At 41.5% G+C, this 15,200-nt stretch overlaps 1 protein-coding gene across 1 annotated transcript; it reads left to right on the forward strand.

Annotated features, from left to right (window-relative positions):
* Positions 1-412: 412 nt before the first annotated feature.
* Positions 413-14,034, forward strand: LOC147139981 (actin-related protein 2-A). Its single transcript, XM_086044779.1, has 9 exons — positions 413-571; positions 2,141-2,251; positions 3,720-3,935; positions 4,207-4,279; positions 4,381-4,517; positions 5,256-5,405; positions 9,410-9,555; positions 9,633-9,765; positions 11,461-14,034. The coding sequence occupies exons 1-9, from the start codon at positions 413-415 to the stop codon at positions 11,629-11,631; spliced, it is 1,296 nt and encodes a 431-aa protein (XP_085900905.1). The 3' UTR covers positions 11,632-14,034.
* Positions 14,035-15,200: the final 1,166 nt, after the last annotated feature.

The raw sequence follows: 15,200 nt of genomic DNA on the forward strand, positions 1-15,200 counted from the left end.
CATTTTATAGCCGCTGTAAATCTGCGATTCTCTTTTTAAATTTTTTTTAATATAAGATGTTAAGAACATAATTAGTCAAAACAAAGTAAGAAACCCTTATTTTTGGATAGAAAAATGCAACAGAATTGCTGGACTGTGTTATGATTCGGAATTATAAGAAGAAAAAAATCGGGGGTAAAAGCTGCCAATGGACATTTTGACAACAAACGCAACCGAGTTTTGTGAGTAAAATGCAATTGAGGGGAATTTTGTACTTTGTGGTCCTTTCAGCCCACTGTAATTGCAGATATGTTCATTATGTATGCCATATCTCCACATTTATTTACTATATTATTCAGATTTAAAAAAAAACCCTACTTTTTTTTTGTCCCACACAAAATAAAACACACAAACAAACACACGCACACACCGGATGAGCCCCCGTCTCTTCCGCCTCCTTTCGTCCGGGCTGGCGTGGCTTCCTTCCGGGCTTGCTGAAGAAAAGTTGCGGGGAGGTTCAGAAGGCAACTGGGGCTTAGACAGAATGGACAGCCAGGGACGGAAAGTGGTGGTGTGTGACAACGGCACGGGGGTGAGTTTCGAACCTCGTCCCGTCGTTTAGTTGAACCGTCGCCATTTTAACCGCTTTGAAAGAATCAGGAAGTGGAGCCGCAGTGCTAACTGGGCGTGTGGCTAACTAGCTGGGCTAATTTTCATTCATCCAGACGTGACATGGAAACGACATTTCGAGACGTCGCTGTTATTGAACACGCATTGAATACACTAATGCTGCCTCAGTAACACAACGTCGGCCGTCAAAATAAAAGCATAGCTAACGGGAGCGTGTAGTTTTATACCCCCTCGTACGACTGCAGCTAGCCACTTAGCCTGCTAGCTTTCCAGCTGTCTTGTCTGCTGTTTTCCGATGGGCAACGGAAACCTTTGATGTTGTTTCATGTCACCATTAACGTCCACGTTACGAACTTAATCCCTAGCGGAAATTATAATCATTTAAAAACACTCAAATCCAATTCGTGATGCCTATTTAAGATTTTTAAGCAAGCTATACGCGTCGTTGTCTAGGCCGTGTCAGGTCAATTAAGGTTTAATCGTTTTTCCGTCCGCCAGTTTGTGATTTCTTCATACTGTTAAAACTGCTGATGTAATAGTTCCGCCCCCAAATTCTGTGGAATAATATTAATACTAATAATAATTATTATACGCCTGTAGTTCAGCATTTTTCGTATCGACGGACCCACCAGGAAGTGGTTGACTTGCTAAATCGTCACATTACACACGCCCAGCAGTCCTACCTGTACTTTAAGACATATTTGAGGGCTTTATTTGCGTTAATAATTTTGGACATTTGTAGTTTTGGTGAATTACACAGTGAGTAGCTGGCCAATTAGCATGTTGGTATGTGGTATGCATTACTGCGGTGTGCAGGAATGTCATATAGTTTACCCTTTCGCAGAAGAGACTTCCTCTCTTACTGCTTGTCAGCATTGAAACAGGATGTTACAGAAAACGAGCCATAAAAAGACGTTCATTCTAGTATAATGTGTCATCTGTACACCTTTCTAGCATCTACGGGTCAAGAATTTTGTCTTCACCGCTCACTTTTTAGGCGTGGTTGGAAATGGAACGAGAAGACAAAAACATGACTTTTAAAAACGCTTAACTAAGACATAAAGAAGAATCAAAATGCTGTTTCCTTTCTATTAACAAATAGCACAGTTTCAAAGATATAACATATTTGTAAAATAAAACAAACTGGCTATGAAAGAACTTTACTTGAAAAGAATACCAAAATCACGCTCATAAAATGTTGGAGTTTCAAAGATGTACACTTGATTTAATGTCTACACAATACACACCCTTGTTTAAATGCTGTTAATTTGTGATATAAGCTAAGTTTTTTTTGGGGGGGGGCGGGGGAGGGGGTGAGTCGTGTTTTCCTGGGGCAAAATGGTTTCAAAGAAAATGTTTAACTCACCCCCACATCCCTTGTAGACGAATGACATCATTTACCCCCCCCCCCCCCCCCCCCAACACCACACACACACACGCACCCACCCACAACACACACACACCTTCTGGGATTTTCCTTTATGTGCTTAAAAGTCCTCACAATGTAATTTTAACTTTTTTTGTTTTGCAGTTTGTCAAGTGCGGCTATGCTGGCTCCAACTTTCCAGAGCACATCTTTCCCGCCTTGGTGGGCAGGCCCATCATCCGATCCACAGCTAAAGTGGGAAACATTGAGATTAAGGTATACAACACCTCCTATTATTTATTCATGCAAATGGAAAACAACAATTATTTATTTTCATTTTCAACCTTCCACCCTGAAAAGCCACTTTAAACATTGAGTCATACAAATCGATTTAAATCGAGTATCATTAAAAATGAAGACACGAAGACGCCTGGATGATTTTGACTTGATATACGGAAAAATATTGAAACGCCTTTTAAAGGCATTAAATTTAACTTGAGTACCTGTAAATGGTTAAATAGGCCAAGTTTTATGATTTTCCTTTCACCGTCCTCTTGCTTTTTACAAAGATAATTTTTGCTGTTTTATACACACAAACTTCCTCTTCTTCCATGTGTTTTCCCCATGTTGAAGTAGAATTCCCACAAGATGGTAAGTGTCGGATGGCGTGTGCTGCTTTGCATCATCATCTTGCCTGCCTGTCATGATGTGACCACTTTCTTTGCTGTTGTTTCTTTCTACTTACAGCCATCGTTTTGACTTTCTGCTAAAGAGATTGTTTGAATTTGACTTTTCAGTGAATGTCAGATAAAGATTACGCTAATGACCAGCATTAAAACACAGGAGCCCAATCCTAAATATTATATTGAATATTGTAGAAAGCCACTGAAACGTGCAATTTGAAAATAGTTTTCTTGTTAAGTAATGATTCAATTTAAATGTATAGCACATACAAGTTAATACATTTTTAACTGAAATGTTTGAAAAAAAAAGAAGTCGGAAGTCAGAAGTTCAGAACGCGAGAGAAGAGAGAAGTGGCCAGTGAGGTTAGCGTGTCACAGATTATCAGGTTTCAACAAAGATACAGGGGGAACTGGAAGAGTCGCAGAAAGGCATAGGAAGTAGATGCCCCTGGAAAATGTAATAGATCAAACACCTGTTGTGAATTTTGCCCTGCATTCAAAAGTTTAGGGGAGATCTAATTCATTTACCCTGTAAAGGTTATATTGCAGTTTAGGGTCATCCTAAAATGTCACCCGAAGGCCCGATATTCCTACATTTTTGTCAGTAGGTAATAGGTGCCCATTTTCGATCCCTCAGCAAATTTCTACATTCTTTTCTACAGCTTCTGCATTTTTTTCTGTCCCCCCCAACACACACACACACACACTTTTCACACATTTTTTACTTTTGAGACCACATAGAGAGACGGCGTAAACCAGAATTGCAAAGGGTGAACTCATAAAATGGCTGCCATCGTCATCCGTTTGGAAGTTTCCAGACAATGTTGAGACTAGACTTAGTTGCTGCGCACAGCTGATGAACGTCACAAAAACAAAAGGAACATTTTGTGCATGTAGAGTGTTGGCGCATGCCGGGTAATGTAGTTCAAAAACCGCCAGTTGCGTGATGGCATAGTCTGTCGACAGATTTCGGTTCTAATCTGATACTCACAACTTGCCTGGTAAGATGAATTTGGAGTATGAAATAAAATGTAGGTCGACGCCCCCTCGCCCTTTTTCAGGATTTGATGGTGGGGGACGAGGCCAGCGAGCTGCGCTCCATGCTGGAGGTCAACTACCCCATGGAGAACGGCATCGTGCGCAACTGGGATGACATGAAGCACCTGTGGGACTACACGTTCGGCCCCGAGAAGCTCAACATCGACTCGCGCAACTGCAAGATCCTGCTCACCGAGCCGCCCATGAACCCCACCAAGAACCGGGAGAAGATCATAGAGGTAGGCAAAAGACCCTTTCGACACAACATGCAACCCACGTTTTTCTTTCCGTTGAGTTGTGCAGGTTAAAGGTCACGCTATTTTGGGCTCATCACCAAAACCTGACGTTTAACAGGGGAGCGTAGCCTTATTTATATCCACTGCAAATTGCTGTGAATGTACATCGCGGAGGAGCTAAATTTAGTCTAGGGGGTCATGATCTGATTATGGAATGCAAAGTAATTTAGCAAAACCACACAGTCAATATTCACACGTTTTGCACCCCCTGCAGGTGATGTTTGAGACGTACCAGTTTTCAGGCGTCTACATCGCCATTCAAGCCGTGCTGACGCTGTACGCTCAAGGTATGGGCCGAGACCTCTGGATTAATTGAGAGCGCTCGCTTTAATGAGCACGTCGTCTTAAGGAGCGCGTCTTTGTTTTGTTTGCGCGTGTGTTTTAACAGGCCTTCTGACCGGCGTGGTGGTGGACTCTGGCGACGGCGTGACGCACATCTGTCCCGTGTACGAAGGATTCAGCCTGCCCCATCTGACCAGACGTCTGGACATCGCCGGGCGGGACATCACCCGCTACCTCATCAAGGTGTCACCATCAAAACAATAGTGTTGTGTTTAATCAACTGCAGATATATGGAGTTTAGGTTCGGTAATAAATTCGATACATTTATCATCGACAACAAATAAGGACCGTAAATCCCGACTACAGAAACATGGGCGCATACAACAGTGTGACGAGGCTACTCGAATGCTAACAATAACAGTTGTTTTCATTACTGGGAATTTGTCTGTAAAATTACAAGCAATACAATGCTGCTGTTTTAGTTAGCAACATAGTTCAAATAGGATGTAAAGATAATGCAATTTCTACATGTTTTTTTTTGTACGAAAAAGAAGGGCGGTGACTAAATGTGGCTCAGCGTTTATCCACTATTAACTTTTGTTAATAGTAAACATTAAAAGTAATCAAATGTGACGGGAGCCGCATCTTTATTGCATGATGCCCTCCTGAACTGAGCCGCACTTGGAATTGTAATAGCCACTACTGAGTCGAACTGGATCAAATCATTGCACTTTCATATCGAACCGCCTTGAGTCGCTTCACACCCCACGTCTAAAAAAAACAAACAAAGAAAACGTATCGAATCGTCTTTTGTGGGAGATGCCCTCCCCTAGCTACGGTTAATACCACTACTTGCGTCGCCCAGTACACAGGGGTCTGAATACGTCTGGGTTTCAACCATTTTATCTTTGACATTTTCGACTCCGAAACTGAGAAAATAATTTCCCTTCGGTTTTCTCACGGACGCTGGTCATCCCGCAGTTGCTGCTGCTGCGAGGCTACGCCTTCAACCACTCGGCCGACTTCGAGACGGTGCGCATGATGAAGGAGAAGCTGTGCTATGTGGGCTACAACATAGAGCAGGAGCAGAAGCTGGCGCTGGAGACCACCGTGTTGGTGGAGTCCTACACGGTAAGGGGCGTGGACTCGGGCGGTCTTTGTGGTGGTGGAATGTGGCGGACTGGTTTGTTTGTTAGGCGGTTGCTGCCCTCCCGTGGACATGATGTGTAGGGCCATGCGCACTGAAGCCTCAGGCCTTCCCCATAGTTGTTAAAACAAATTCTCAATATTGATGGATCCTCATTTTTTTTTCTGTAGTTATTAATAGAGGTCAGGATTTTTTTCCCCCATGGAACCAGGAAGCTTTGCAGTTAAGTTCTGAGGGTAATATATCAGGGCCAAAAGAAGTCCATTTTAGGTCCACGAATCGTTTGATGTTTTGGTCTACAGGGCTGAAAGGTTTTTGTTAGAGGAGCCATCTCAAAAGTACCTAGCAGGGTTGTCTTTACCCACGAACCTTAACATCTTTGTTGCGTGAAAGGGGCTTTTAATTTGAATTTTGTGAGTGTTTTATCAGGTCCCAAAGACCCCTAGGGCTAGCCCTCTATTCAACTAAATTATTCACATTATCAAAAACCCAAGGGATCGGATCGTTTTTTGGATCAGTGGAAAAAAAAAAAAAAAAAGATGTGTTAATTTATTTTATAATACGGTTTTGCCCATAAAAAAAAAAATTAAAGTAAAAAAAATCAACTCCTACTGTCTAATATGCCCATTTAACCTAATACAATGTAAGGCAGAATACATTCTTATTTTATACATGGTACAGTGTATAAAATATCGTGGTCGGTATCCTGCCAGACATTTTCAGCTGAATGTTTTCTTAAAATGTATTTAATGAGCAAACGTGTTTTATGAAATAAATGAAGCCAAAGCGGTTACGCATGTTGACTCGGCGTCGCCAGTCGTGACATTTGGTCACTCTGATTGGCTGTTAGGTAGCAAATCAGCACGCGGAGCACCAACGGGAAGTGACAAATGCGGCAAAACGGTGAGCACGCCTCCGCTGCCTTAATCTTCTTACAAGTACAAGAGCGAGGGTTGACAATGTAAGTATTTCACAATACCGTGTCAAGAACGTGATGGCTTACTTCGCGTGGGAGTTCATCGTGAGCGAAGAATATAGCTGAATACATTGTTTAGGTTTTTTATAATCCGCCCCCGGGCCAACAGCTTTCCGGTTGGAGTTTTCTAGCCATGAGAAATGGTGACTACCGCCGCCGATGGTGTGGAAGGGTATTACATCTTATGCATGCGCAGAAGGTACTTTAATGGTCAGCGTCGCTGTCTAGGCACATTCCCTTCCTTTAAACATGAAGAGTGCGTTACAGTGCAACGGCGGGCCGCCGGTTGAATAGCCCCTGCCCTAGGGGATACTTTAGAGAGGTCTGGGAACCTTTGTGGCTTTGATCCACAGCCTTGAAAGGTTGGTAACCTTTTTGTTTGAAGAGCCATCTCAAAATAACGACCTCCCTAGCGAGGTCTTCCTTTCAATCTGATCATTTACACAAGAACTAAAAGTTATGGACCTTAAGTACCTGGTGCCTGGTTTTGGTAGCATTCCCCTAATGGGAACACGAATAGTTCCTCCAAAAGTTCCTAGTTTTGGAGTGAACTTCCTGCTGGATATAGAATGGACTTTTTGTTCTAGAATGTGTATTCAGGGAGAAGAGAAGAGCTATCTCATGGTTAATACTTTCAAAAGGTCCAGGAACATCTGGGGCATGCTCTGAAAAGGTTTGAACTTTTGAAATCTTTATAATTGCATGACTACAAGTACTAAACAAACTCAATTATTCCCCGAGCTGTAGATAGAAATGCCACAAATGTCACCACCTGAAAACGAAGGAATAAGTGACACTAATAGCTTGGCCAATGTAACAGTCTATATGAGATCATGACCCCATTCTCCTCCTTGTCGAAGGTGACAAATAGATGGACTCCAACGCACGAGTTCAGCTGCTTAACACCACAAAATCGGACATTATTTGTACAACTGCCTTTACAAAACCATGTCAAATCGGTGCATAATTAAAGTGTTAAAAACGGACTTTCTCGTCATAAAAAGTTGATTGGAACCTATTAAATTTCAATTTTGTGGGAGCGTTCAATGTGATAAAAATAGTCTAGGACATATAAAAAAAATGGGGACATTTGTAATTTGTTCAACATAAACGCAGCTGTGTTTTTTTTTTTTTTTTTTTTTTTAGTTTGACAAGCAGCATATTTGTAGCCTGGTGTTTACCCTTTGCATGACAAATGGCCCCTTTGCTTAAAAGCACAGCTTTATATACCAAGCGTGTAGTCTTAATTAATGGGCTTTGTTGCGGGGGCCACAGTAAAGTAGCGATTCAAACATCTGGTGGTCGGCGCGGCGAGGCTTGTCCGCCAGACTTGCTTTTCTTTCCGATGTCCTTTTTTTTTTTTTTTTTTTTTCTTTCCCCCCCCTCCAGAACCACAGAATCCAAAAGCATGCCTTGGCCAGCTCGTGTTGTGTCTCTGAGCTCACTGTGACCGCACATGTGTGTGCGCGTGTGTGTGTGAGAGGGAGTATAAGAGTGCAGGTGTACGTGTGTGTGTTTTTGGGTCCCCTCGAAACAAGGAGGGCAATGTGAGCGTGGCCCGTGGACCGCCCGTGGCATCATTTCCTGCGCAGCCACCTTTGCAGCAATGGCGGCTCCCTTTCGCAGCTCAATGAAGCCTTTCTATGGGCATGCACACACACACACACACACACACACACACACACACACGCACGCGCGCGCGCGCACACGCACTTGTACATGCACAAGATGTGCTTCAGCTTTAACATTATAGTCGGAAACAAAATTTGAGCAAACGAGCGCGGGCGGCCACGTTCTCATCTGAGTGTGTGTGTTCCTGTGTGTTTTCTCATTTGCGTGTATGTGTTTCCATGGTGTTTTGTCATGCGTGTACATGGGTTATCATGTACTTCTTGCGTGCGTGTTTTCTTGCGTGTGCGTGCGTGTTATCGTGGCTTACATATGCATCTCTTGTGTTCCCGTGTACAGCAGGCGAGTGTGTTCCAAAGTTACTATTAACAAAAACTAACGAAAAGGGAAAATGTTATGTTATGTTAATGGTATTAAATATAAACAAGACTGCTTTAAAAAAGAAACTAACTGGAACTATATTTTTCATTTATTAAACTAAAAGGAACTAGAGTTATAGCGAAAAGGTTTTGTCAATGAATTTAATTCATGATCTTTCGAGGTTTTTTTTTTTAAATGTGTCTGAGTCTTGTGGTATTACTGTACGGCCGTACAGAAGACAGATTGAGCAGTCGTTTGGGAAAAATGTAAACGACCGCTAAACTAAAGCGAAGCATTTGAAAAACAACAACTAACAAATCCACCCTGAAAACTACTTAAAACGAACTGAATGTGAAAAACAAAAGTCAAAGCGAAATAAAGACGACCTATAATGAAAAATCCCAAACTATTATAAACCCTGTTATGTTCTTTGTTAGTGTGTGTGTATGTCAGTCATAAACATGATGAAAATGGAGTGTTTAAAGGGGATATGTTATGGAAAATTCATCTTAAGTTCCTTGTATACAAATACTGTCGGTATTGATATGGTTAAATGATCCACTGGTGGCTCTGCGCAAGCCCCAATTATTTGCAGTCGGGACATAGAAGGGCGAACACCCGTCTGCTTTGAAGGGAGTTGCTAGAAGTCTCCAATTAGCCACAAAAAGTTGCCGGATTTGTTGCTAGGCACTTCTTTGCAAAAATTGTTGTGGTAGAGGTTGCAAAAAAAAAAAAAAAAGAGAGTAACCCTTGCTTCATTCCTGCACCCTGCCTCTGCCCCTGGTTGTCATAGTAACGAAAGCCAGGCTCCGCATTTGCATGAGTATATCAAATTGATTTGAATCTTGTAAGTTGAAGTGCCGCTGTATTGGAATTCGGCGCACTAATTTTTACACTTGTATGAGCGTAAATAGTACTTGAATAGTTCCTAAAGCTGCTTTCTGCTGAAATCTTTCCCCCCTCTTTTTTGCCCCTCTTTCTTTCTTTCGTTTCATGTCCCTCCTCCCTCCCACGCGTCTGCAGCTGCCAGACGGCCGTGTGATCAAGGTGGGCGGCGAGCGCTTCGAGGCGCCCGAGGCCCTCTTCCAGCCGCACCTCATCAACGTGGAGGGAGTGGGTGTGGCCGAGCTGCTCTTCAACACCATCCAGGCGGCCGACATCGACACCAGGTGAGCGACCAACGCCTACTTCCGTACGTGCCGCAAAGACAACGTTTTGAACAAAAAAAAATCATCTTCCTCACCAGGCCTGAGTTCTACAAACACATTGTGCTGTCGGGGGGGTCCACCATGTACCCGGGGCTCCCCTCGCGACTGGAGAGGGAGCTCAAGCAGCTGTACCTGGAGCGTGTGCTCAAGGGGGACGTGGACAAGCTATCGGTGAGTGATTCATTTGTGGTTATACTAAAATAACCATTACTGTCATAAGCAGAGTACAGCCAACCCTTGCTCGGAACCCCCCCTGTGAGTAATAGACACAATTATGGTTGTAATTACCTGTACTTATAATTCAAACCCTAAACATAATAATAAATAACACCAGCACACCTTTCAAACGCTGTTAAGTTTGCTTCCAGTCTACATGCCTCTGGTGCAGTGCACTGCTCTGCCACCAGGTGGTGCCCTGAGCCCAATGGTTTATTTATTGTTTGAAAGAAGGATTTGGTGTATAAATGGTGATAAAATTGTTTTATAGCCAACGTAGTAATATCTAACTTAATATTTCAGTGCAAAAATAGATTTACCACTGTATATGTTAAAATTAGTAAAACACTCATTATTAAATGTAATGTCAATGACTGTTAAACAATCCTGTAAAGCAACTATTTAGGAGAAGGTTACTACTTTAAAACACAAATCATTTTAGTCAAAGAAAAAGCAGTAGATTAAAAACAACAAAACAGTCTTGGTTTTATTTTGGGAGACTTTGTGTTACATGCAAAAATAAGTTCAATCGTAAAAACAAAACACTCGAAAGAATTTGGTTTAGATGAAAAAATAAGTAACCACTTTTAGTGGTTAGTAAAACTTTTGGACAAAAAAAAATTGGACGAATCAACAAGAAAATCATATTTTAACAACATGCTCACTTAAGCAAAAAAACGAGTTAAGTCTGCTCGCCAAAAATACCAACGAAAAAGCAAAACACCCACGCAGCGTCACGTTTTGGCTACTTGCGGAATTTTGGTCTCATTGTTGCAACTGCATGCTAATTCATTGTTTAAGCGTCTTCACCATGCCTTTTATAGAGCTGCAAATATCTAACATTTTTAGAATATCATATTCTTCTTATTATACCATCGATTCATGTGTAATCGGATACAATTTGATTGGCATTGTCAAGCAACAATAGACAATATTTGCATGTGAGATGGCGGAATTTTTTTTTTTTTTTTTCTCGCTCACTTGGGTCACCATCTTCACATTCTAAACTGTACCATCTGTGACTTTAAAAGCTACGCCTAGTGAATGACGTGTCAGTCAATTGTTTGCTCAGGTTAGTCAGTCTGCGGGTCAGCTGTGGCCATAAAAGCTCGTATTACATGTTAACATTTTTTCAGGATTTCTCTTCTCAAAAAAATTGCTTACATTGAAACAGTATGTTACCTTCTCAAAAATAACTATAATAACTAAAAAAAAAACATTCCAACTTTGGACATTCTCTATCTTTTACGGACTCATTCGTCCTGGCTCGCTACCATCGCGCCAACTTAAATCCGCTACCCGTAGTAACATTTGTCCATTGTGGAAAAAATATCCCTGTGATGCTGAGACTTGCTTTGTAATCAAGTTTTCCCTTAGGTGTTCACTGCATTTTGTCAGCCCTAAAAATTCATTAGTGGTTACTGGTTAGCGTAGCACATACAGGAGATCTAAGCTAGAATCCAGAGATGGATTGGTTCGAATCCCCCTAAAGTTTTGCGCTATTTTTGAAATGCCCCCAAATTAACGTGAGAATTCTGAATTACACGTTTGTGCCGTGTCCTCTGACGTGGATGCTTGCAAATCAGGAAGTGTAAGCTTCACTTCCTGTCTTTTAAAATTTTTTTTTTTTTTTTTTTTTTTTTTTTACAGAAATTCAAGATCCGCATCGAAGACCCTCCCAGGCGGAAGCACATGGTGTTCCTGGGCGGGGCGGTACTAGCCGACATCATGAAGGACAAGGACAACTTCTGGCTCACCCGCGAGGAGTATCAAGAGAAGGGGGTGCGCGTTCTGCAAAAGCTGGGTGTCACCGTCAGATAAAAACATACACAGAAAAACACCCCCCCAAAAAATATATCTATTTATCCTTCTCCTCTTTCCGCCGTCACCTCTCCTCTCTCCCGCTGTCTCGCCTTTGCCCTTTTCCGCCTTCACCTCTCCTGGCAAACGGTTCCATCTTTTTTGCACAATTCCCACATAGCGTTAAAAAAAAAAAAAAAAAAAAGTTGATGTCGCCGCCAATTCACGGAGAAAGTCGGGGACGTCTTGAAGGGAAGCCTACAAGTTTTTTGATATCACAATCAGGGTCCACCCAGCGTATTTTTTTTCCCCGCGGCTAATCACATTTTTATAAGCGACTTTCTCTTTTCTTTCCAGAGAGGGATGACTTACTTTCTTTCTTTGCGTTTTTTCAATATCCCCCCGCCCCCCTCGCCTTTGTTGCAGTGCACTACTACCATTGTAAATGGAGTGTAACCGTGGTAAGAGAAGTTTGGTTTTAATGAAGTTGAACTCTTTTTCAAAGCAAGGTTTCCCCCAAATTTGGATGCTTCTTCGGAACAGTGACGATGAAACCCAAATTTGTACGCAAGTCTGAAGGCACCCGTTGTAATTCCCATAATTATCTGTCCGTAAAACACTGTCAATCGTATTGTAAAACAATTAAATGAAATAGTAAGTATGTAGTATTGGACTAGTTCATGCGTAACCATTGAAACATCCTTTGTCGGGACAGTCCTATATTGAGAAAGCCAGTGTACCTCTGAACTTTGAGTAATTTATAAATACTAATTATTATTTATAAATAAAACCTGAGCATATTGTCAATCATTTGCTCACAGCATTACGTTCACAATCAAAGCTTGCTTGCACTTGGTTTACGAAAACACCATCTTGAGAGTTCCAGCTTGTGGAGAAAGCAAATCGAATTAGAGGAGTTGTGGTCTAAAAAGAACGTACGTACACGTTAACGGTTCCTCAGTTACGACGTTCTCGACATACAAGGCTTCTAGGTTACGGCTGCGCAACAAGTTAGTGGTAAAAAAAAAACGTATTCGACGTAACCCGAATTTGTCAGATTGCGCTTCTATCGCTAAACTACGCTAATGCAATCTTAAAGTTGAAATTACAGTAAGTATTTGTTTAAATACACTTCTACACCATCAATATATCAAATCATATGAAAAACAAAGAATGTAGTAGTTGCGTAGCCCTTCGTAATCTCGGAAGAACACATGGACCCCGTGTAATTCATAGCAATTAGCCATAAATTATCAATTGATTTCAACCATTTACGGCGGTCCCGATATACACGGTTTCGAGGTTATGATTTAATGGGCAATGGGCTGGTGGCGACCGACCAAATTTGATGAAACCTGAATTTGTAGGAACGTGCTGTAGTCTCTTGCTAAGTTACGCTAAATTAGCTCAAAGTCATAATTACAGTAAGCATTTGTATAAACAAACCTTGTAGGCCATATAAATGGGATTATTCTTACCGCGGTGCTGTCAAGTTCATTACATGCCATTTGAAACATCTTAAATCAGTACAGTCGTAAATCAAGGACTGCTGGCCTGCTCGAAACATATCTTCATGCCTATTTCCGCCGTTAAAACCAGAGCATCATGTTGTAGTCATAAAGTAAGTAGAGCTGCAGTGTTGTTGGATTCACAGCTTAGTCACATAATCGCTACAGAGTGCCCTTGGGTTAAGTGGCTCAATTCGTACGCAAACCCGAACATAGAGTATTCTATTGTAGGCTACGTTTAATGCAGTAGCAAAGTTGTAATGACGGAATTAATAAACAGGAAGTACGGTTGTAACTGGGTGTAACAGCGGCTAACTAGTTCATGTCTGCATCGTCGTAAAACAGAGTATCAAGTTTGCGAATTTACCCCCAAAAGTGACCCCCGAAATGGTGTGTCTGCTGAATGCAAATGTGCGGCCCAATGAAAAGTGTTGCGTTTTGGGGAACCCTGTCTTAAAGGAGCACACACACATAAATGGAAGATGACAAAGAAGCTTGCTATGACTTATTTGTGTGATGGTACTTTCCAGTGTGAGGGGTGTTTAATCTGCCTTAGTGTTGATCAAAAAGGCCTGGTGTTGTATATTTACTCAAAACGCAGCAAATCACGGAAGGTTTAAATGGAAAAGGCTGTTTTTGTTTTGAGATTTTTTTTTCTTTGAGTCCCCCTGGCATGATCTGGAGGCTCTTGACCATGTTTTTTTTTAATGATTTTTGGATTGTATATTTTTCTTTTCCTCCTTTTCCGTGGATGTCTTATCCAGTGCCAAGTGCAGTTGTTGTTTTATTGTACGTCTCTGCTCTCTCCTTTTTTTTTTTTTTTTTTTTTTTGTCGCCACCATTTTCGTTTTGACTCTGTTGTTCATAGCATAACTGCCTAACGCTGATTTAAATAAAGAAAAGTGATTTATAAGGATGCCTGCCTTGCTTATTATTAGTACTTGTGCATTTGACTAGTTATCCATTCGTCTATCTTTCCATCCATCTTTTATCCATCCATTGTTCCATCCCTCCATCACATCTGTTTCATCCACGCATCATGCATTACATCTCATCCATTCTATCCTTCATCCATCTACAAATCCATCTGGTCATCCATCCTTCATTCGTGTATCCCATCCGTTGCTTTATTCATCCATCTACCCCATATATTGTTCCATCCATCCTCTCTATTGTTCCGTCGATCCTTTAGTCATCTATCATTCTGGCCATCCAACCACTTTGTTGTTCCATACATCGTTCAACTGTATGTTTCCTTATTGTTCAATCCATCCTTTGTCCATCTATCCCTTCATCCATCTTATCGCTTATCCATCTATTGTTCTGTCCATCTATCCTGTCTAGCATCAGTCTATATCTACCTATCTACGTTTTCATCTGTCATTTGCTAGACATTTGAAGTAAACGGGAGGAGGAGGAAGTGGAAGAGTGGCGCCACCAGAGGAAGAGGGTGTCTTTTCCTTGTCTGTAATAAAATAAAAAAGAAGAAAGACCTCTCCGGCCTTGGTTCCATTTTAATCCCTCCACTCCTGCCGCCACTTCTCCAGCGGCCATGACCTCTTACCTCCCGTTTGAAGTTGTCCTCACAGACAGGAAGTGGGGAAGGTCATTTAGCACTGAAGCGGCAATTTTCATTCTGCGATTGCACGGGTTCTTTTTTCCTCCCATCATCTGGAGCACAGAAAGTAAATGGAGGGTGTTTTGAACAAGGTGGTAAGTGTTCCTCATTCAAGTTCAACCGGAGCAAAGAGGAGATGAAACACTTCATTTTGTTTTTTAAAGACTGCAATTTCACGGGCAAATTCCATGTGTTGCTAAAGCTCATGACACGCTCCACAAACCTCAGGAACAAGCAACTCAGTAGTCTTTGTCTCTTTTTTTTTTTTAGGAGTTGAAATGTTTGTTTTTTTATGACAGACAATTGCTTGCCTTGAAGGAGAATAAATACACTACTTATTGATGTTTTTAAAGTAGGGCTTGAAAAAATTGTAAAACCTAGTATTACAAATCTTTAAAAAAAAAATCTCAAGTGCCATTCGAAGGTGTTGTGAACGTCATTGTTAGCAATTATGTGATTAACTT

Source organism: Filicampus tigris, chromosome 11 (genome assembly GCF_054856515.1).
Source record: "Filicampus tigris isolate MCC_2025a chromosome 11, RoL_Ftig_1.0, whole genome shotgun sequence".
NCBI lineage: Eukaryota > Metazoa > Chordata > Actinopteri > Syngnathiformes > Syngnathidae > Filicampus > Filicampus tigris.